General features: G+C 38.8%; 2 protein-coding genes across 2 annotated transcripts; one reads left to right on the forward strand and one right to left on the reverse strand.

The window, feature by feature from the left end:
• The first annotated feature begins 242 nt into the window (after positions 1 to 242).
• On the forward strand, positions 243 to 8,029 carry LOC104603836 (pyrophosphate--fructose 6-phosphate 1-phosphotransferase subunit alpha). The gene is made up of 19 exons (XM_010267999.3): positions 243 to 502; positions 1,131 to 1,303; positions 1,725 to 1,837; positions 2,067 to 2,141; positions 2,450 to 2,563; positions 2,660 to 2,727; positions 2,969 to 3,052; positions 3,656 to 3,709; positions 4,232 to 4,312; positions 4,415 to 4,508; positions 4,612 to 4,685; positions 4,864 to 4,974; positions 5,081 to 5,125; positions 5,213 to 5,269; positions 6,050 to 6,154; positions 6,242 to 6,358; positions 6,646 to 6,749; positions 7,369 to 7,534; positions 7,659 to 8,029. The coding sequence occupies exons 1-19, from the start codon at positions 413 to 415 to the stop codon at positions 7,785 to 7,787; spliced, it is 1,854 nt and encodes a 617-aa protein (XP_010266301.1). The 5' UTR covers positions 243 to 412; the 3' UTR covers positions 7,788 to 8,029.
• A 5,316-nt stretch (positions 8,030 to 13,345) lies between these two features.
• On the reverse strand, positions 13,346 to 19,067 carry LOC104603834 (protein FAR1-RELATED SEQUENCE 5-like). Its single transcript, XM_010267998.3, has 3 exons — positions 16,394 to 19,067; positions 13,859 to 14,035; positions 13,346 to 13,777 (listed from the first exon to the last, which is right to left on the reverse strand). Exons 1-2 carry the CDS (start codon positions 18,551 to 18,553, stop codon positions 13,868 to 13,870), a joined length of 2,328 nt encoding a protein of 775 aa, XP_010266300.2. The 5' UTR covers positions 18,554 to 19,067; the 3' UTR covers positions 13,346 to 13,777; positions 13,859 to 13,867.
• Positions 19,068 to 24,543: the final 5,476 nt, after the last annotated feature.

Genomic DNA, 24,543 nt, shown 5'->3' on the forward strand with positions numbered 1-24,543 from the left:
AATTTTACCCACGTCTACCCACATAAATCGCAGCCACACAGACGTGGGCACAAGCAGGAGATCCGGAGTCTGTGGTTTCAGGAAATGTTGGTAGTGTGTTGGAACCTGTTTGTTGGCAGGAGATCCTAACTCTTTAGTTACCCTTACTTTTTTTCAGACCCGCACCCGCTTACTACTCATTGGCCCTTGGCATACATACCACCTCGCCCAGTATCTTTGCATCTTTGCTGTACGAACAAGCGAAGACGGCCTTCCAAGTTCCAAGTTTCCAACCAACTATAGGGAGGGAGGGAGGGATACATCATAAATTGGACGCTCAACTTAACAGGTTTCGAGTGGTAGGTGGTAGCATTCTTCTTCATTGTATTCGCCGCTACCATCCAGACGAAGCAAACCAGAAACACAGCCAACAATGGATTCGGATTTTGGCATTCCCAGACAACTCTCAGATCTGCAAAAATATCGTGCTCTTTACGAGCCGGAACTTCCACCTTGTCTGCAGGCACAGCCTCTACTTTCTCTCTTCTAGGGTTTCGGTTCCTTTTTCTTCTTTTCCCTTTTCTCTCGTCCTTTTTTCCTCTTTCCCTTTTTTAGTTCCATTCTGGATGAACAGAATTTTCTCTTGGTAGTTGGTTCTATGTTTTTATATTCATGCTTTGCATATTTCCTTCTCGTTTCATAGAAAATATATTATCGTTTTTGGTTTCTTTTTGAATCAAAATTCGGATCTTCAGAACTATATTGTTTATCCTCCCTTTTAGTGGAGCACGAGTAAGTCGAGTCTTCGTTGATTTGAATATTCTTCTCATTCATCTTTTTTTTATTCGATTTAGTGCCTGCATTGGCGCCGCTGTCTTATAGAACCAAGAGTTTTTCCATCTTGTCTGTTGTTTTTCAGATTTTTAATGCAGTCCGTTCATTTTTCTACTTGGAAGTAGCGTGGGCGAATTTTCCCGTGCATCTGTCTTAAGCTGTTTTGAAATCGAAGCAGACCACAAGATGCATTGAATTCATGTGCTTTTTGATTACTATATTTTGTAAATGTATTCGTTGCAGCGTGTTTATCTTCATCTCTGGGACGCTTCTTGTATGTGCCATCATGCTTCTGATCGTATATTTCCTACTGACAGGGAACAACGGTCAGGGTGGAATTTGGTGATGCAACCACAACTGCAGATCCTTCTGGTGCCCACAGCATCAGTCGGGCTTTTCCACATACATATGGCCAGCCCTTGGCACACTTTCTAAGGCCCAAGGCCCAGGTTCCTGATGCTCAGATAATTACAGAGCATCCAGCAATCAGGTATATGTTTGATGATGGCTTTCTTTATCTTTTTACTCGTGGTGCTTAATGTTATCAGTTGAAACTTAATTTTTGCCATCTGTTGATTTTTGGTCGAGTCTGATTATCCTTGTCATGAAATCTATTGGTCTATTCATGTATCCTCTGTTCCCCCATTTGAGAGATGCTACTGTGATAAATTTAAGGGATACGTTAAACTCAACCCGTACTTCTCTACTAAGAATGATATCTGTGGAGTGTGGACAACTTGAGTGGCAAGCTTCTACTTCACACGTTGTGTCAATGCCTATTTTCTCTAAATTTATAAGGGTTTCAACAATTTTTATTGCATTTATGCAGCAGTGGTTAGTACATGTTGTATGTTGTATATCCTGCTTTGTAAGTGGAGTTATGTTTTACATTATCAAATTGTTCCTTACAGGGTGGGAGTGGTTTTCTGTGGGAGACAATCTCCAGGAGGGCATAATGTCATCTGGGGCCTTCACAGTGCTCTTAAAATCCACAATTCTAACAATGTTCTGCTTGGATTTATTGGTAAGTGTCATTGGGAGTGGTTTTATCCTTTTGGATTTATTGGTAACTTATTGTGTAGTTGTGGTCCATTTGGTTATATGCAGTATGAACATGTGGAAATAAATTATTTGGGGTTAAGGCCATCTAGCATGAGTTTGATGTTGTGGTTGACAATGAATGTTGTTTCCCTCAAGAGCTCAGACAGCAACACAATTTCATCAATGTTGGTTCCTCTTCTTTTCTGATGCAGGTGGTACTGAAGGTTTATTTGCTCAGAAAACCCTTGAAATCACAGATGATATTCTTTCTTCATACAAAAACCAAGGTTCACATGCATCCCCTTTTAACTCTAGAAAAATCTACCAAATGTTTTCCCTTGAATCGATCTCTAATGCTTTAACTTTTAGGCTGTGTTTGGTTTGAAGGAAAAAGCACGGAAAGGAAGGGAAATGTAGCGAAACCTTTACAAACCTTGTATAGGTTTTCCTATATTTCCATTCCTTTCCTTACCTTTTCCTTCAAACCAAACATTGCCTTAGAGTAGCAAGCACCTTGAAATGCCATTCTGCCATTTATGTATTATTAGCAATGGGATAATCAAGTCAAGAGGTTTATGTGGTTTAATTTGTGAAGGTGGATATGATTTGCTTGGCCGGACGAAAGATCAAATAAGAACATCTGAACAGGTTAATGCTGCATTGGCCTCATGCAAAGCTTTGAAATTGGATGGCCTTGTCATAATTGGAGGTAGATACAGTTTTTTTGCAAATGAGTTTACAATATGTTGTAGGCTTATAGAGATCTAGAATTTCTTATAATTAAATACATTTTTAATTTTTGAAGGTGTAACATCAAACACTGATGCTGCTCAGCTTGCTGAGACATTTGCAGAAGAAAAATGCGCAACAAAGGTACTTCATTCTAGGATAGTTTAATGAGGCTTTAATTTGAAGCACTAGGTTTATGTCTTTAATGTATTCTGAGTATTTCTTAGGCATCTTTAATTTTACAAAACTTGCCTACAATATTGTAATGCTTGATGCAGCCCTTGCGCACCTAAAACATATGCCCTGAATTCTCTTCTTTTCTTAATGTCTTATTTGCTTTTTTTATTTTGTGTATTTTGGTAACATAAATGTTTGGGCCTTTTAGGTGGTTGGAGTTCCAGTTACATTGAATGGAGACCTCAAAAACCAGTTTGTTGAAGCTAATGTTGGGTTTGATACAATATGTAAGGTATTACTCTTTTTTTTTCCATGATTATTGATATTAATAAAGGTTGAATAGTATGATATTTGTGCATGTCGGAAAACTTATGTTAGCTTCATTGAGAATATTTGAAATTTCTACAGTTTATTAATTCCAGGCTCTTCTTTAACTATCAGGGTTGAAAATCAATAGTTCAACATTTCCAGGTGTTGAAAATGTTAAATACTATTTTGATATGATTATCCAAAAGTCAATCTTTTATTTCCAGGTATTGAAAATGTTAATACTATCCAGGTTTTCCCATTGCCGACTTTTGGATAATCACATATTTTTAAATAAAAGGGGAATGACATTTCATTAATATTACGAAGATGTTATTGCTCCAGAATAAATTTGTAAAAAGAGTGGATCAGGTATATTTTAAACTGTTTATAGATGATTTAATGACTTTGACGGTGTTTCAATGTAACATACTGGTATATATATGTATTTGTAGCTGTTTGTAAAACCTGGATAGGCGATTCAGATATATTTTTTTGTTCTCCCTTTCCTCAAGCATTCTATGCACAAGTTATTCAATTCACACTATCCAAAGAAATTGCTAATCTTGATCCTCCCCTGCTCCTTCAGGTCAATTCTCAGCTCATCAGCAATGTGTGCACTGATGCTCTCTCTGCTGAGAAGGTAATTTATTTGATATCCATGAAAATGTAGTTCTCTCATTTTCTTTCCTTCTCTTCCAAATCTACCTTTAGTTATGTTTATGTAGGGAATAGACTATGTTGACTAGAAGTTTATTGGTGAGCAAAGAGATCTCGTTTAGTCAATCATGAATATAGTAATTATTCTGGCTGGTATTCTCTGCAATGGAAACAATTGGTGGTTTTTTGGAGGCTTAGAAAATTAGGCTAAGGGGGGTACTGTCAAAATGAACCATTACTTGGTGTAATGGTAAAATCTTGGTCTGTCAAGTATGAGATTGTGGGTTCAAGTCTGAGTGTGCCACTTTGTGCCAAAGGTCCCAAATAGCTGGTGCCAACATTGGGTAATGGCCTTCTTGTTACTGCATGGGCTCTACATTCTGGTCATAGCTTCTTCTGTTTCTGCTTTCAAATTGACTATGTATTCACTATTGTACATTTTTTTTGGACTTAATTGATAGATCACCTATTTGGATCCTCAATTTCTGTATCTTTTTTTTCCCAGTATTATTACTTTATCCGACTCATGGGCCGGAAAGCATCGCATGTTGCTTTGGAATGTACTCTCCAGTCACATCCAAATATGGTCAGCTTTTCCCATCAGACATTGCACTCGTTGATATAGTTACAAAATTGCTTTATCTTCCTGGCTTCTAAATATAGTTTGTTTTCTGCAAGTATCCCTCAGGTGATCCTTGGTGAGGAGGTTGCTTCATCAAAGCTCACTCTTTTTGACATAACACAACAAATTTGTGATGCAGTTCAAGCCAGGGTCGAACAAGGTTTGGAATAGTTAGCTTGAAAATATATTAGTAATATTACAATTAATTTTGTTGTTATCATGACAATAGCTTATGCTATTTTTTCCTTTTTTTTTCTGATTAGACAAGTATCATGGGGTTATCTTACTTCCAGAGGGGCTTATAGAAAGCATTCCTGAAATATATGCTCTTTTGCAGGTAGCTCACAGTTACATCATACATGCATCTTTTTTCTGGAATATATGTTTTTTTGGCATTGTTTTTTACGTAGGTTATTTTCAGCTGAACTTAAAGCTGATAAACTGTTCTCAAAGTCTCATATATCATAATTGAATCCATTGATCTGAAATTATGCTTTGGTATTGCAACACCTCAGGAAATTCATGGGTTGCACAGGCAAGGTGTCTCTGTTGAAAACATTTCTTCACAACTTTCACCTTGGGCATCTGCCTTGTTTGAATTTTTGCCCCACTTTATCAAAAGACAGGTTCAAATTTTCTCCTGTTCACATTAATTGAAAGACATTCCTGATGATTTATATAAACTATAATCAGTAATGATTGTCATCTGAAACCTGATGTTTTGTGGTGCAGCTGCTCCTTCACCCCGAGTCTGATGATTCAGCTCAATTGTCCCAGGTATGGAGATTTGAATTCTTGATGGTGATTTAATGGAGTCATGGACACCTATCATTTTATTTATGTTACTTTTGCTTTCATCTTCAGATTGAGACTGAAAAACTCTTGGCACATTTGGTGGAGGCAGAAATGAATAAACGCTTGGTAAGTTTTAATACAATGTGTTTCTTCTCTGTACCTTTCATTTTGCTTTTCTTTTACTCTTTTGTATGTTATTGTTCTTGTTCTTTACTATTTTTAACTGGTAATTTCATATTTTGTTTTATTGATGATTTTAATATTTTATTGCATACTGGATATTCTATTTCTCTTTCTAATTTTTCTATTCCAAAGGATGTTTTCCATAGAATCCACCTATGTTGGGATACTCTGTTTTTGTGAGATACTTTTCATGCTATAGTCCTAGGGATGCATCTATGGGTTGTTGATCCTGTTTTTTTGGGTCTTGCTGTATTTTTACTTGTTCTTAGAGGTTTTTTGGTCACCAAACTTTTTTGAGGGTGATCATGGAAAAGAAGTGAACGTGAGTTTTCTGAAGTCCATATAGTATATTTTTGAAAAAGGAAACATTGCAATGTTATTTTCAACAATGAAATATTATATTGTATTACATCATTCACCCAACAAAAGACACTCTTTTCAAAAATGGAATGTGCATGCACGCCTCTTGCCTTTTTCTCCCCTTTTGTTCCACTGGATCTGAGTTCTCTTTGGCATTTTCTTTTTCTGTTTTGGACCCATTCAAATTGGTAAATTGTTATTTGTAAATGCTATAAGACGTACCTCTTTGTGGACAAAATGCATGCATGGAGAATAGACTATAACTTATTTCTTTCCAAGGGTTTGGTTCCAGTCAGCCATATTCAGGGTCTCTTTTTGCCTTGGGTCATTCTGATTACTGATTTCTTTGGTGACTTGGAACAGAAAGAAGGCACTTACAAAGGGAAGAAATTTAATGCTATTTGCCATTTTTTTGGCTATCAGGCTCGTGGATCTTTGCCATCAAAATTTGACTGCGATTATGCCTATGTATGTTTTCATTGGTTATTATAACTATTCTTGGCTACTTGGTTATCTGTTATTCATTTGCAGTAACCAGAAATTGAATTCATGAAGGTTCTTGGACACGTATGCTATCACATTCTAGCAGCTGGTTTGAATGGTTATATGGCAACCATAACCAACCTGAAAAATCCTGTGAACAAGTGGCGATGTGGAGCTGCTCCAATTACGGTTGGTTCTCCATTCTGTTAATATTTGAGCGTCAAAATTCATCTTGATTTGTAGTTTTGGGAAGTTTTTATGCAGCACAGTTAGAAGACTTTGTTAAATGCCTTCTTGGTAGCTCTGATCTCTATCATTGAATGCATTTACTGAGAACATCACAATCTTCAAAGTTTATTGCATTCCCTTCTGTGCTTTCTTCTTGAAAGATGGTTAACTTTACTTCAATTGTTTGTGTTCTTTTGGACAATGCTTGTTTTTCAGAATAAAATTGTTGATTGTTTTCTTTTGGTTAGGCAATGATGACAGTAAAGCGATGGTCACATGGTCCGAGGGCTGCTTCAATTGGAAAACCTGCTGTTCATCCTGCCCCTGTTGATCTGAAAGGCAAAGCATATGGGTATGTTTCTATTATGTTGTCTTTTGTTGATGTTTACTTGGAGTCTTGGTAAAAAACAAAACAAAATTTAAGGGTCCATTTGGTTCACAGGAATAGGAGTATGGGATTGGCCGTTTGGTTGGGTGGAGTGGTATTTCCACATTTGAGGGAATGGCCATTCCAACCTCCCCCTTGGAAATGAGAATCTCATTTTAGCTGGCCAAAAAAAGACTAGCGACTTTAAACCCTCCAAAGCCCTATTTTACCCAATGCAAACCCTCCTTGGGGTCTGTGCATATATATTATGGAATTCATTCGATTTCAATTACCATCGGAACTAAACAGGCGGAATAGGTGATGTTTTTGAGTAAAAAAAATTCCGATTTTGACAGTGAACCAAATGGACCCTATTTTTTGAGCAAAATAAACCTGCAGCTGAGAATCATCTTATTTTTACATTTTGAATAAAGATGAAGTGCAATCTTTTCTTTTGCAAGATAGATGTCTACAACATAACGTGGTGAATCATCTAGATTCCGATTTGCATAGAAGTCATAATTTCCCTGCGTTCGTTGATGTTAGACTAATATATACGTTTCTTCCCTTTTTGTTGTGTTTTCCTTGGCGGGTGTTGTTACAGATTGCTTAGACAAAATGCAGCCAAATTTTTGATGGACGATGTGTACAGAAACCCAGGACCCCTTCAGTTTGAAGGTCCGGGTGCTGATGCTAAGACGGTGACCCTGTGCGTTGAAGACCAGGACTACATGGGCCGGATCAAGAAGCTGCAAGAGTATCTTGATAAGGTTCTCTGGTTCCTAACTCTGATTCTTATCTTGTTAATTCTGTGGTTATTTGAAAACATGCATGAATTTGTACACACATCTATTTAAATTTATCTTTTCTCACATCTTGTATTTTTCTTCTCAGGTGAGAAGCATTGTGAAACCAGGGTGCTCACAGGAGGTTCTTAAAGCAGCATTGAGTGCAATGGCTTCTGTCACAGAGGTTCTCTCCGTCATTTCGGTACCTTCGTTCAACGGGCAGACCCCGATCTAATTTGAAAAGTTTGTGTGCACCAGCAAGATCTTTGAGTCGGTTGAACAATTTATCTTTTTAAATTTATCATTACCAATCTCCAATTTTTGGAGATTAAAATATATTCTTGGCATCTATAAACTTGAAATGCCCTTTTGGCCTCTTCCCATGTCTGTTTTTGATCCTGAACATGCTAGGTATGACAACTGACACCTACCTTGAGGCATTTTGACGTAAATAAAGAGCTGCTTGTTCGGATTTCATTTTATTTTTCATGAAAATTTTAAGTGATCAGTGTCCTCAATTGTGGTTTTAAATTCTACAAATTTATGCCGTCTCAAACCCTAAATTCCACATCACACCCTTCCCTTATTGATGGTAATTTGACATCATAGAGTAGATTATTGTTGATTTTTTTGATGGATAAAAAGAACTATATGCTAGCAGAAACACAGGTTCAATACATGGAGGGCTGTCGCAACACACCATTATCTATATCCAAAGATTTAGAACGCTTAGCTAATAATGCATGGGCAACCCAATTAGACAGTATGAATATAACTAACTTTACAAAAGTGAAATATCCCACGATAAAGGTCATCCCTTTTCCAGAAACTCTTACCAATTTTGCATCGGACAAAATAATATTTCTCTTCCATTTTCTTTCTTTAACCAGCAGCAGAGCAGAGTAGATCGCAAAAAGTTCTGCTGCAATTGGTTTTCCTTATAGAGATTTTCTCCCTCGTGCATACAGAAGAAAAGAATTAATAGATTCAAACACATTCCAAAGGAGATACCCATCCCCTGATTACACTTCCATCGCATTGAATAATGACTTCAAACTGAGTAAGAAGCAAATAAGAAGGCGGCTTTGATACTTAAGAGATCCTTTGCCTCAGAGGAAGGATGAATAAGTGGATCATTTAAGGGCAAATTTCTTAAAGTATCCCTATTGCACAATTGTCATAAAAAAGAAAAATGTAAAATTTACCTTCCATCATTTCTTGAATTTTCAAAATATCGACCCATCTTTGGGACGGAGGAGACATGAAAGTTTTTAGCAGAAAAGGGGATCTTCCTCCGATTCATTCTCAAGGTCTCAAGGTTTTATAAGGCAATTCTCCAAGGGTGATGCAAGCGAAATAGTGATTGAGTTGCAGATCCGGTAGGAGTTGGAATGAGTTGTAGCTCTTGACTATGCAGTCTTGACTTTGTAGTCGCCATTGTTCCCTTGACACTGCTCGCCAGATGAACCAAGTGGGGTGTTGAGGCACACGAAAAGAGGAAGTGATGGGTGACAGAGAGAAAATAAGAGGGAGAAGAACCGAGAACCCTCTCTTCATGTTTGGTTTTGTTTTCGACTTCTTCTCCTCGCTGATATGCAGAGGGAAGAAGCTCACCGCTTTCTCTAGGGACAAACCATAGGTGTGGTTGCTACATCCGGGGCATTAGCAGCAGCGGAACTGAAATTTAGACCCTTCGTCCAAGTTTGCAACCAGACCAATGACTCTGCTCTGCTCTCTCTCATCCTCTGTGCTGAACTGAAGTCCGTCCTCCAAGTCTGCAACCAGATCGACGATTATGCTCCCTCTTATCCTCTGTGCCGAATTGAAGCTCGACCCTCCGTTCTCCAAGTCTACAACCAAACTGACGAAACTCGATGATGCAAGAAAGAGAGCTCTTTCTACAACTAGACCCTCTGACCTCCGTCCTCCGTCCTCCAAAGTCTGCAACCAGATCGATGAAACTCGACGATGCAAGTTTGACCCTTTGCGCCGAACAAATGCTTGACCTGCAATTTTCAAATTAGAGAGAAAATAAGAGGGAGAAGAAGTCAAAAACAAAACGAAAAACAAAGAGAAGGTTCTTCGTTCTTTACGCTCTTATTCTTCTTTTCTTTCGCAGGTGGGAGCTTCTGAAAATCCTCACAATCACCAAGGACAAGATTCATGGTGCATCTTTACACTTGCTGATCTGAATTGTGCTTCTAGTCTCGGCTCTAACGATGATTTCGATGGTCCCCAGGAGTACTATATCGGCGGCGAGAAAAAATACCTCCAGGCGCATGTCCCTGTCGGCCGAAACACGACGACAACGAGAAGAATGACCACAAAGACGGTACAAAAGAGCTTCAAAACTTGCTTAAAGGTTGCAGTGGAGAGATCTTCTCTGTTTTCAATACGGAAACGAAAAGCGTATTACTGCCACTTTTTCAAAATATAACAGCTACTTGGTGTGACATGTAATCGAATTACGATGGATTGTAATGGAACCCTAACGGCAGGAAGGTAATTACTCAATTTTCAGAAAATTTAAATATACTTTAAGATAATAATTAAATAGTAAAGATACAATTTGTGAATTAGTTAAACAATATCAGTAGTTTAAAAAATTTGCCCATCATTTATTTTCAGAATAGTTATAGAAATAGAATTATAGGTACATAGTGGTCACTAAGACCTTCTGAGTACAAAAAATGTCAAACTAATATTATACAGACGCCTGCGATGAATTCAGAACCTATCGCACGATTGCGATGAATTCATCATAAATCCGTGATTGTGATGAACCTGAACACGCATAAAACTACGATGAACCTGACACCATTGTAGAATCGCAGATCACAGTAAGACGGGAATAGATACCAGTTGCACATGCGTCTTTTAATTATGCATGCAGATATACACATCGAACGATGACATCATCCATGACATGTCAGTATAACAGGGTCACATACGGAGAGAATTCCTGAGGGATATGATTCTCTAATAATGATCTCTTAATAAGAACTCATTTTCTAATAGGAGAACTCCTCTGATAACCTTAATTTTCTCTCTATAAAAGGGGAAAGCAATCATTCCCCAAGACAACACAATCATAATTCTGACCTAGGGTTTCTCAAGAGGTTCCTCTTTCTCTCTCTCCCTCTCCTCTCTTTCCTCTCTTCCTCACGTCCTCTCTCTTTTCCGCTGCCATCTCTGGACCTTTGGAGACTAACCAACCTCTACCTTACCCATGGTAATTACAAGACTTAATTTTTCTATCAGTTGAAATAAAAATATTGTTAAACACAGAATTATTTCTTGATGTCCAAATAAAAAAATATTAAAACGTGAAAGCAAAAGACTTGAGAAGCTTACACAAATAATCAGCAAATGACTGAAAATATACTGGTGGGGATTGTAATACCCCAAGGCGAATCAATCACGACAGCTCTAGTGACAGGACAAACAAAATAAATGGGTTTTTTTACTGTTCAATCCACAAATCTTAGTTCTACCATACAGTTGGGGTAGGTGCTAGCTTAGAATTGATGCCAATGCATGGGTGGGTATTGGTGTTTAGGTGGAGGTGTTTGAAATTTTGAATCGTTGTAGGTCTGCAATGGAATTTAGAATTCTAAGGTGGAGTCAGTCTACTTATCTCCAAAATAATGCATAAATTTATCATCCATCTCACAAAAAGGACAAGACCAATCAACAAGAAGACCAATATCTGCAAGACCTACCTTTATCTAAGTTCGGCTTTGGTCAGTGCAATGTCCATTGGAACAAACTTTACAGCTTTGTATTGGGAATATCTCCATACTTATGTGCTTTATTTCATGGGAAGATATTCCCAATACAAGATTGCAAGAGACTGTTCGAACTGTGTGAATGTAGACTTGTAGTGACTGAAGTCGTTCTCCCTTTATCTTAACAAAGCCTCTAACTAGTTTCCATAAAATCAACCTAAATTTCATAGGAACTTTGACTCTCCACATTTTCTTGATTAACTGAAGAGCATTTTCCTACCGACGAGGATTGGAACTTCTCCGGCGGAGATTATAAGAACAACTCACAGTAAAAACACCTTTAGGAGAAGCTAACCATATAAATTTATCCTGAGAGAGGGATCTTTACATATGTATGTATTTTGGAATAGCATGCATATAAGGGCAACTTTTGGGGTTTAATATCAATAAAGTAATATTTAAAAAAAATTAAAAATAGGTGAACTTTTTAAAAATAATATCAATAAAGGACAAAACATTGTTCATTATCTTCTTCTTGCCATTTGTTCACCAGTGCTGCTACCCACCGCCGTCGCCTCCGACAACGTTGCCGGAGGTGGCCGGAGGTAGAGGTGGCGGCGGCAGCGCTGGGTAGAGGAATGACCACCAGTGCCGCCTCCAGCCACCTCTGGCAACGTTGCCAAAGGCAGAGGCGGCGGCGGGCGGCAGCGAACAACAATGGCAGGCGACAACGAACGACAGTACTAGTGAATAAATGGCAAGAAGAAGATGATGAACAGTGTTTTGCCCTTTATTGATATTATTTCTAAAAAGTTAATCTATTTTTGAAATTTTTTTAAAAATATTACTTTTTTTGATATTAAACCCCAAAAGTTGCCCTTATATGTTATTACCCCTGCATTTTAACTCCTCGACATGGAACAATTGAAGAAGCTTCCTACTATCCCATCCCCCTTTGTTTATTAGATCTTTTATCATCAAAGTTCTTATCACATTTATTTGGGGTATCCATAGCCATAGGTGTTCGAAAAAACTTACCATCAAAGATCCAAGGACAATTCCAGATGTTAGCTGTTGAATGGCTACAAATCTGAAGCCCCAGATTTGGAAATAATTCCCTAATAGCTTTGCTTATAGCTTTCCAAATCTGGGAAGCTAGGGAAACAGTTCTATTGATTCATATTATTTTGCAATTTTTTGTCTGCTTAAATGTCGTGGATCAGTTCATAATATGGTACAAAACCTTCTTGTAGACTAATGCAATATAAGACTAAGATTTTTTATTAAAAAATAAAAACTATGCCAAGTATCTACAACTACAACCATGAATGGTGCGATACTGCGATTCACGACAGTGGGGCCTAGTGGATTCACACGCACCATGCAATTTCTCGTTTATAAAACTAAACAGCCCCTTGGGATCTTTTTATGTGCTTTTGTTTTTTATTATTACTAATATTATTTAGTGTTCTATAATTATGTTAGTGTAAGTGAGATGTAATAATTTTAATTAAATCCCAAATTGTAGGCAAAACAAGTAATTGTTGAATTTTCCAAATTTCAGCAATGAATAATAAATTTTAATCATTGCCTGGACGGGGAATTCACCATGAAATAGAGGGTGTTGATCCGATACCATGGATCTCATGGCAGATGTATTTTCCTTTTCATATCCTCTTCATGCCTCTTTTTAGAGGATTCTAATATAAAGGGTCTACTAACAACTATATGTCAGAAAGTTACCAAATTTCACCAGAGGTGAGATTTCAGCAATTTACCCTTTTTTATATTACATGGACAAAATACTTTAATTTAGTTTTCAAGGGGACAAATTTCTATCACAAAACTAACTTTTGAAAGAATTTAGTTAAAATAATTTTCCTGTCTCAATTGTGTCCCTAGTTTGGTGGTCAATGTAATTAGAGGGGTGGTACATAAAAGTATCGACTGAAACCTCTAAAAGTGGAGAGCTGTTTTGGTGTATGGTATTTGATACCAAAAAAAAAAAAACAGAAAGAAATAAAGAAGGAAAGGTAAAAGGAAAAAAGAGTAATTGATCCAGACATAACAAAATAATAAACATGCCCAACTATAAGATACACAAGAAGATTTGCACAAAAAGTGATGCATACAATTTCAACTAACACAATGAAAAGAACCAAAAAAAAAAAAACCGTCAAATTCTTCAAGAAAATTAATATGTACATCGACATAAAATAAGTCACAAAACCTTTTAACTCGGGGTGTCGGAGCTGATCAAGATCAAGTTCCACTTGTGGCGGTCACCAAGCGCCGGCCACACATACTACTTGCCTGCAATGATGCTTCATCTACATGTTCAATCATTGCGATGGTGTGGGATGTTTGATACAACAATGGCCAATCATATATATAGAGAGAGATCTGAGATCGTCGATGTGAATATACATGGACATCCATATCCAGAAACTTCGAAATAACAAGAGTTCATATCTGAATAGCGACCAAAAACCTTCCACTATATGAAATATAGTATTAGCATTTTTCTTCTCTGTATGAGTGAAGGGAAAGGTAAAAAAACGTTAACACTGTCTTGTACCTTCAGAGTTCAATCCTTCATGCCGAGCTTTATGTTTTGAACTTTAACTGAGAGTTGTAGCTTCTGCTCTTCAATGTCTTTCAAAACTGTGAGTAGATTTGCTCGATAGACTTCACATTTCCGATTTGCTCGGTCAAGCTCACGAGATAGTTCCTCAATTTTCTTGTCCTTTTCATCCTATAAAGGAAAATAATATGGTATAAAAAACAGTCACCATAGAAAAACACATTGTCTCATACAAGGAAATGATTAGATGCCTCTCCCCCACCCCCCAATCAATGAAATGATAAAGCATCACTGATCACTCTAAGAACTGGCCCAATTAAAAATGATACTAAACTGATCCTTGTTCAAACTAGGGGTGCAAGTCGAGCAGGCTGGCCCAGCCTGTATTGAAATTTGATGCACTCTGGTTAGGCTCAGGTACAGGTTGCTCAATCAGTCCACACTAAAAATTGATATCAATCTACATGTATATGTATGCATGTATGCATATATGTGTGTGTGTGTGTGTCTATATATGCATAATATACATGTATATAGTCAAGCTGGGCTCAGGCCGAGTTTGAGCTACCTAAGGGTTAAGCCGGGGTTCAGTCCAAAAAATAAAAAACTCAAACTTTTGGGCCCAACCCGTGTAAAATTGTGGGCTGGGTTGATCTGGGTTTGGGTTGGGCCTGCCCAAATTGCACACCAGTGCAAACACTTGGATACTCAAAATTGCAGTGGTCTTTGATTCAACCATTATATATTGTAAGATGGTCTGAATGCTAACTGTTAAGGAAGACCAAACAAGTTTAGGCTATCATGATCACAGTATAACGAAAGTATAATAGCATGCTTGGTTCATAAGTTAGATATAAAATCCAAAATCTTGGCATAGTCTTACTAACTGGAACATAATTTCCATCATTCAGCCACCAACCATATATATTTTCTTTTTTGGTAAGAAAGCGACCAACCATAAAAGATCTCATTATAATATTTTAAATATGAATCAACAATTTCAAATATCCAAAAAGATAGCAAAAAGCCAATAGAAATACTACATGTTCCCAGAATAAAGAAAAAGAACATAACTTAGAACTAACAAATTTAATTATGACGAGAAGTAAGCATGGGCACCATAATGTGATTTGAATAATAAAAGGAGGAAAAATAAAATTGCATAACTAATTATATCAGAGGATGGAATCACAATTGAACCAGTAATATAGCAGTAGAGAACTCTGAACTTCAATATTCTCATAATAAAAAACATCACCAGAGAAAAATTTGGTGGTAGCAAGATATTTTAGATCCATGCTGAATGTAAGATACTGGCTTCACTGGATCAGTCTATGAGACAGATCTTTTCATGTCGACCAGTCAGTGGATATCATGATTACATAATTCTCAATATAAAAGGAGACACCTAAGAATCTTCTACTCAGGCTGCTTTTGCTTCCACAGCAAGGGTGGAAATCAATAAGACTGAAAAGCTAAGACCACATACATAAATACATACATTTCTGATATGTATATATTTATAGGAATCAGTGGAACATATTTAACTAAATACATTTTAGATAACCATGTTAAAAAGAAAAAATGCTAATGTTGGAGAAGTGTTATCATGAAGTTCATGATGAATTACAACAGGGCAAAACACTAAAACCCCAAAACCCTGTATATATGCACAAAGGCCTCTGTTTACATTTTGTACTTTTATGATTTAAGGGCTTTGTGATAGGCCCATGAAATGAAATATATAATAAGATCAAAGGTGAGATAGTGTAGCTGCATTTGCTTCCACAGCAAGGGTGGAAATCAATAAGACTGAAAAGCTAAGATCAAATACATAAAATACATACATTTCTGATATGTATATATTTATAGGAATCAGTGGAACATATTTAACTAGATACATTTTAGATAAACATGTTAAAAAGAACAAATGCTAATGTTGGAGAAGTGTTATCATGGAGTTCGTGATGAATTACAACAGGGCAAAATACGAAAACCCCACAACCCTGTATATTTGCACAAAGGCCTATGTTTAGATTTTGTACTTTTATGATTTAAGGGCTTTGTGACAGGCCCATGAAATGAAATATATAATAAGATCAAAGGTGAGATAGTGTAGGATAATTTTTAGAAACAGGTTGCACTTTTATTTTGGAAATATATCTCAAAAGGGCTAAAAAGAATGCATATCACCCAAATTAGGAAGTGTTATTAAATGCTTACTATTGAAAATGATGATAATGATAAACATGATAGTAGGATCATGTAGGATTCTAAAGATTCCTTAAATTTAGGAAAAATAACATGTTTATCATATCTTATCACCTATACTTAGCACAAAGAAGAAAAAGACCCAAATTCTCTTACTAAAAGAATTTCCCCAAAATCAAGCTTCCAAAATCACATCTGCTTTCTAAAAAAAAAAGTTTAACCATGTTATTTGCCTATCAGTAAAGGAAATGTGAAATATCAATATCTAAAATGAATGAGAGAGAGTGCAAGAGACTGCAAAGAGAAAAGATAACTGACCATAGTCTGAGGTTGACCGAAACCCCATTGATTACTCCCAGTGGCATAACTGGCCTGACTTCCATCATTAAAAATATCCACCTGGTTTGTTCCATTGACCATAGGAATCCTCCCACCACTCTTCTTTGCAAGAGCAACCTTTTTAGCAGCCTCTTGTAGAGCACCCATTGCTACATGGTAAATATCTATAGTTTTTACTCCTTCATCTACATACTTAAGGGCTTCATGACGTAAATTATTGTATCGGACAGTAAGAGATTCACGACAACTGTTTAACAAATCACTGGCACGTTCTTCTAATACAACACCACTCTTGGCATTTCTTGTCCACCGTTTCAAAACATATTGAGATGGAAGAGTAAGAACATTTGTGACCCTAAAGACTGTCAATATATGTCTACAAAGAAGGCCTGAGAACTCAAACATCTGGCAGCTACATGTGGCCTTCATCTCAAGCACATTGAACCTAACAATGTAAGCCTTATGGTCTTCTCCAAACTTCGCTACTCGGTATATGTTAACTGTCCCTTCATCCTCCATCTTGGTAGCCATGAAAGTAAGAGTCTCAACTAACTCCTCTTGAAACTTCATAAATAATTTTCTCGTGTAAACTTCTGCTGCTTGTTTCTCCATAGGTGATGGAGTCTTGAGAATGGGGGCAGTGTTCATTGTATCATAATCAGCTTTGACTTCTTTCTCATACCGACTCTCAAGTGTCTTTTCGTACTGCTTAACCAACAGCTGTAGGGTGGTTGAAGCATTTATATACCCATCAAAATACGAATTCATGCTATCACTCCGTTGGGTTATAGACATTTCAGCAAAGAATGTGTCACGCAAGTATACTGGGACCCATTGCCGCCGAGCATTGTATATAGCCTGAAGCCATTCATTCTCTCTGAGATCATATTTATCAATAAGGGACAACCAACAAGACTCAAACTCCTCAATTGACTCAGTCAGATTTACACATTTGTGGAACTCTGCTTCAAAATTTGGATGTTCAAGATACACATGAGACAACTTCTCCTGACCTTCTTTAAATATATGCCACTTACAGAAACGATGGCGAGTATTTGGAATCACTTGTGTGATGGCTGACCGTATCACTCTATCATGATCTGTTGTGATTGAGACTGGAGGGTGACCTGACATTGCTGTAAGCCATGTCTTGAACAGCCAAACGAATGATGTTTCAGATTCATTTATAAGAAGAGCACAGCCAAACAAAACAGGCTGTCCATGATGGTTTATGCCAGTGAATGGAGCAAATGGCAAACGGTACCGATTTGACCTGTAAGTTGTGTCAAAGGTAACTGTGTCTCCAAAATAAGTATAATTCTTCCTGGCCTTGGGATCAGCCCAGAAGATATTACTCATACACTGGTCCTCATCACCCTGTACAGCATAAAAGAATGATGGGTTCCGGGCGTGCATGTGCTTCAAATAGTCTAAAAGAATCTGGGTGTCTCCACCAAGTGTTCTCTGGCGACTACTTCTCATATAATTCCTACAGTCTCGTTCTGTGAATCCAACATTGCTAATTCCCCCATATTCTTTTATCAACACAGACATGATCCCACTCGGGCCAATCCCAGCCCCCTGCAAGGTATCGATCAAGGACTTAGCAGAGCCAGAGACATGCCTATGGGACCGAAGGCAATGGACTTTATCCGGCGGGACCAGCTCATGATTATGCTCCTTTTCGAACCCAGATACAACCCATTTCCCAGAATCTTGTATTTTCACTACCAACATAGCCTTGCAACCTACTCTGGTGATAGCTCGGGGGCGTTTAACCTTGCCATCACTGCCCGGCTTCTCTTTCTCAACCCGAAATCCTTCCTTAGCACATACGAAGGATCTCTGTATGATGGCACCGTCCCGCCTTGAGCGACGGGACATGCTGACACGGGTGCTAAATCCAACACGCCGCGCATATGAATTATAGAAAGCCTTGGCGGCCTCTTCCGATTCAAATTCCATCCCTTCGTAAGGTTCAAGATTCGTATCACCCTCAGGAATATATAGTTCCCGACCACCGGAACTCTCGATCATTTCATCGTCATCTACGGGATGCTCAATGTCCACGGTTTCATCTCCCATGGGCATATCGAATTCGATAACCTCGTTTTCCATGTTCAACGGTTCGAACTCCATGAATGATCTAGACCCAGATTTCCCTCTATAATCTCGAATAAAAAGCAAGTAGACTACTCATTATACGAAATTAAAATTAGAAGAACAAAGGAGAGAACTGACCGACATTGATTGCTGACAAAAAGAAAACTCGGGGATGACGTACTCCAGCTGCTCAACTGTAAAACAACCTCGTAGTGGTGAGTCTCTTCGGAGTAGAGATGGAAAAAGAGTTGTGACTTCTAGGGTTTATTTTGAGAGATTGCAGACATAGAACAATGGTAAAAGAAGATTACATGGAAACCCTAGAGTATCTAAAACTTTCTCTTCTTTTTCTCTTTGTGAACTTGGGTTTTGGGTTTTGGGGGGGAGTTGCAGCTTGCAGGCTGCAGCAGAGGGGAGAGAGACCAAAGGAGGTGGTGTGGGTGGAGGGAAGAGGTGGTCGAGGTTGGGAGGGGTGTCTAGGGCAATGATCCAGTAATTGATGAAGCAGGTGGTATTGGTTCAATTCAACGAACAAAACCTAGACTGGACGGTTAAAAGAAGATGAGACGTATTGATTTTGAAGCCATGTTGGGCGACGCGGCTCCCTATCTGCTACCCACATGGCACACTACCCCATTTCTCTCCCCAATGAAGCTCCTATTGCCACCTGTCTTCTAACTTTCAACCCCAGCTCTGCTTTGCCATGTGCGAAACAAAGAACAGCGTGGCACTTCTTAAGCCTCATCTGCATGACACGTTTACATGGATGCGGGGTAAAAAAGTAATTGAAGAGAAAGCCCCATTTTTCAAATAGACAGTCAAAGCTTTTTTCCACAATAAACATAAAACCCTAATCCCTGCCCTTGCTGTTCCCCGGAGCTCGTGGTTCTCACCGGAACATCACCGGGATTGGGGGTTGAATCCTCACCGGCGGGCTTGTCATAGATGAGACACTACTACATCTCCTCATTCTGGTGAGTACATCAGTGGTGGGGTTCCAGTTCCACTAACGAGTCATGTCGAATTGAGCAGTGATTGCTTTAAAAGCCAAAAGCAGTTCCCCATTCACTCTTACAAGCAGTTCCCCACTAACGAGTCTGTCTGTGACTGTAATGTGGATGGACACATCACTCCAGCTTGAAATCATGTACCAAAATTTGAACTATAGACGTTTGCCTCATCCGACTCTCCCTCCGGAATCCGGATGAACTGTTAGTAAAGCTGTATGCAGAATTTGGGGAACACTAAGTTTCGGATTCATCGACACCAAGCGGTGGATCCCATGATGAAGTATCCTGTATCCTTTGCCAAGAAACTCTTGTCCTCTGGCTAGGCGAAGGATGCCTGCTAGTGGGTCTTCTTCGTCATCTTCTAGATCATACATTGGTAATTAGATTACGATATTTAGGCAGAGTAAGAAGCAAAAGGGAATATTGCATTGAAGCGGGGAGTTAGGGGGGGCATTTCTTATCTATCATTCCCTCCTTTCTCAAAATGGAAGACATGAAATTTTCCTTAGGTCCATTCACTAGTCAATGAAGTCAGAGCACCGAGTTTAAAAGCCCAACTTGGGAAGATAATGCAAAAACCTGAAGACAATGGACACTTTGATGCCCTTGATGTTTGGCAAATAGAAAAGGTAGAAAGAGCTCTACGGAGGTGATAATAATTCTAGACAAGGGTAGTCTCACAATCCCATCGGTGACGGTGAGATAATCAAACCCCGGTGGCCGGTGATGCCCCCCCATGAGCCATGAGCTCCAGGGAAGAGCAAATGCAAGGGTTAGGGTTCTGGGTTTACTGGTTCGAATTACTTGCCAGAACTGAGAACTCTCCTCACCAATGCTAGTCGTCTCTATCCAGATCTCAATGTGCGAAACTCAAAAAGGATTTCCTAATTCCCAAGTAATTCAGATTGGCTGAACGCTTTCGATGTGTTGCAGGCTGTGGAATCAGTGGCAAGTGGCAACGCCCCACGTGAGTGATAAAATACAGACAGACGAGTCACGAGTGGTTATTATTTAGATCTTCGAGAAAAATAAAATTTTTGTGGAAAGTGGTAGTTATCTTTAAGCGTTTCGATTTTTCGCCATATTTTCTGAGCAGAGTCTTTTTGATCTTGCAATCTTTGCCGTGATCGTCTATCAATTTCCTACGGGCATTTTTCAGTCCGTCACTGAGACCTTCCTTGGAGTCATTCTTATTGGAATCTTTCTTTTTTTCGCAAATTGCAATTATTTTCTTTCTAAAATCGAGATTTTGGCTGTATTTATTTTTATAAATGTCCCAACTTTACATACCAAGGACTTTGGTAATTCTTTAAAGCTCTGCAGTGGCTGCTGCATTGAGCCTCTTCTCCTATTTTCCGAATTTTCTAAACGGTCGGTCTTCCGGCATTTTTTCTGGCGAGAATTTTCTTCTTGAATCCCATGCGCACATGGGCCACGGGAGTATGGGTACTCAAGGTTTCAAAAAATAACCATAAATTAAAGGGCGAAACCCCAAAGTTCAAACCATTGCTTGGTAGTTGGTACAATGGATCAGACCTCGAGCTGACAACCATGGGACAGGGCCAGCATAACCAGAATTTTTGCTAGAATTCCAATTTGTTGGCTCAGAAAGTTTGGAAATTCTTCTGCTCCAAAGATAGATGTATGCTGACGTTGCCCAGATTGATTTCTTCTTTCGCGCTCCCCATCAAACAAAACCACTGGGAAAAAAGCGATTATCATATTTATTGGATTCTTGATGGGTTTGGGGTTGTTTATCATTGCTTTGGTTCAATCGAGGAAGAAAATTATATATTTTGAAGGACAATTTTGATATTTTCAAAAATTTTAAAGTATGGGGTAAACCACCTTGATTCACCATTGTTAGGACTGGTTAATTATAGCTACTACATAAATATTTGTGCTAATCAGGAATTTTCTCTTTTAATTATAGCTACTACATAAATATTTGTGCTAATCAGGAATTTTCTCTTTTAATTACTAATCAGGAATTAATTAATCTTCAAAGAATTGGATGATACATAGAATTAGAAAAGGGAGAGTATTACATGTTAGAAGTTCAATGGAGGTTCAATCATGATGATGTGTCATATATTAATATATATATATATATATATATATATATATATATATTATGATTAAGATGCAAGTAATTTTGCACAATTGCCCCCATTCAAACAAAATAGTAGGGGTCAATTTATTTATTTATTTTTTGGTAATGAGTAAGGGCTTTGGGTTCAAAAAAGGACACCCATGCCCATGGACTTATTTAAAATCCAAACTTGAAATAATCAGAATATATATATATATATATATATATAGGGTAAATTTCTTAAACTATCCTTATGGTTTAGCTAATTGACCAAGTGTACCCTTACTATTTGAAAATTGACTAACGCTATCCCTACTGTCTTTAACAATTGACTAACTCTACCCTTACCGTTAAATTCTGTTAATATTCTGTCAAAACTCATTCGCATGTGATATATATTTTTTAAAACTCAATTTTACCCATCACCTCTCTCCCCTTCTTTTTCACCAATAATACGAGGATTCTCAAAGGAGACGATGTCTGAGGAGATAGACCTGTCCAGTTGCGGCGGTTCCGGAGAAGAGAACAAGAGGGGCGCCATTGTTTGGTGGGAATAAGCTACTGTGAGATCTGGCCAACGTCAGTTGCTGTTGTAATGACAGTGATGTCGAAGAGAATGGAGAAGACCTCTTCTCTGTTCTAAAACTCAAAATGAACTGATAGTGATTTGGATTTAGCACCTAAAGCGGACGCGGAGTAAGCCAAAGCTAAACCATAAGGTTCATAGGGTTCTGATAGCACTCTGATTTTACAACCGTCTTTATACCATTATTTTGATTAACTAAAAATTTAATGCTCAAAGTGCCCTGTTCTGATGGGCTCTCACATGAACCATCCCCAAATCCTTCCACGAGTTGCTCTTCTTCAAGTAAATCTTCAGATGGTTTCATGAAGCTTCGAGTGAGCAGAGTTCGTTGTTCACAACAGCAACAAGGGGTGGAGATCGCGATGTCGAAACAGGGGCATCCTTCAACATGTCTGGAACTAGCTCCCATGCGTTCCTATCTACATCATAGAACTCACCGTAGGTGAGATCAACTCCTCTTTCGTTTTGCCCTTTGATCACGTAGAACTTGTTGTCCATGTAACACCCTGAACACATTTTCCTCCATTGATGCATCCTTGGAAGCAGAACCCATGATTCTTCTTGAATCATTCAATCTCCTCCGTGAGAAGCTTGATTTTCTCATCGTTATCCCCCTTATCGTGCAGCAACCCAGACTTTTCCTGCTCCAAAACTTCAATCCTCTTCAACTCAGAAACAATGCCACCACCAACTTAGTTGGTCTGTATCTGACCAGAGATCTCAGACCTGCCAAAATCTGATACAACAGATCTCAAACTTAGATTATGCTGCACATCGCAACAGATACAATCCAGATCTCATCCTCCGCTCTAGAAATCCGGCTCATGCTGTACATCACTGGAAATCTCAGACTCAAAACTTATTTGGCCGATCTACACATTGCAGAGACTCATGCCACTCTAGATCCCAGACTCAAACTCATCTATGCAAACTCCGGCCGGTTCAATATTTAACATTCAAAAGAGGGGAGAAGAGGTTAGGGAAGGAGTTTTTCTTTTAACTTAAAGGTAGACATTTCATCCTTTTCATTCTTCCTCTGGGCAACGACACATTTGAAGTCTGATCTCTTTATCTTCTTCCTGGGCAACGGCGGCGGCACCGTTCTGTAACTCCACCCAACGGCAATAGCATCTGAACTCCGAAGGGTAGTTTAGGCCTTTTGCATTGTTTTTTACGGAAGTTAACGGTAAGAATAGAGTTAGTCAATTGACAGAAACAATAAGGATAGCATCAGTCAATTTTCAAATAGTAAGGATACATTTAGTCAATTAACTAAACCATAAGGGTAGTTTAAGAAATTTACCCATATATATATGTATATATATATATATATATATATATTCAAAATGACAATTGATAAACATTACCCATAAAAACTAAAGGAGTCATTCGAACCACGGGCAGAAACAAGGAGTGTGGAGGGGAGCTCCCCATGCATTTAAACTCCCCATAATACTCATTTAAATCTCATTTATATTTTGATCCCCTTTACCCATGTTTCCTACCTTTTAGCCCCTTCAAGAAAAAAATCCTAGCTCTACCCCTAATTCAAACTGATGAAGGGAAATTTGGCCCGACCCCGGAATCACTCGACACGTGGCAAAAGCAAGCAATTCGGGGCAGCAGGGCGCCCAAAACGAGCACCGAAAGTAACGAAGTCCAAGCTCACTACTGAGCCCGAACTCCACCAGACCGGATTCTCTACTCTCTACTAGGAGTCCGAGCTCCCTATTAAGAACCCGAGCTCCCTACTAAGAACCCGAGCTCCCTGCAAGGAGCCCGAACTATCTCGGGTCCTAAGCCTCACAAAGCCGTGACCCGAGCTGGCCCATGGCAGCTCGGAACACTCCCCAAACCGAACTCAAGACATCTCGCTCGCCACTCCAGCACTTCGCTTCCGAAACACCAGACTGGCCAAACGTACTTGACACCAAGGACGTCCGTATCCAAGGGCGGCGCACCTGACTGTTTGGGATCTGACACCTGACAGCCGCACTTCAAATGGCCTCCTGCTACCGCCACCTGCCATCGTCGTTACCAGCCGCAGAGACGGCTCCGACAAAAGGAGCTGTGGCGGTTCTGTCCGGCCAAAGGGAATGACATCCGAACTGGCAGGAGCTCAGAGATAATCATGCCCGATCTGACAGAAGCCTGGAAGTGAGTGCGCGAGGTGGTTATAAAAGGCTCCCTACCCCCCAAGAACAAGGTATGCTAATTTTTGCGCTATCTGGCTTATCTTGCCTTTGAAAGACTCTAACTTGAGCTTCGGAGCCCTTACGCCGGGTTCTCCCCGGATTTTCTTCACCCCCTCCGTTTCAGGTCCCCGACCACTCAGTTC

This window comes from Nelumbo nucifera, chromosome 5 (genome assembly GCF_055504915.1).
Source record: "Nelumbo nucifera cultivar China Antique chromosome 5, China Antique-T2T, whole genome shotgun sequence".
NCBI lineage: Eukaryota > Viridiplantae > Streptophyta > Magnoliopsida > Proteales > Nelumbonaceae > Nelumbo > Nelumbo nucifera.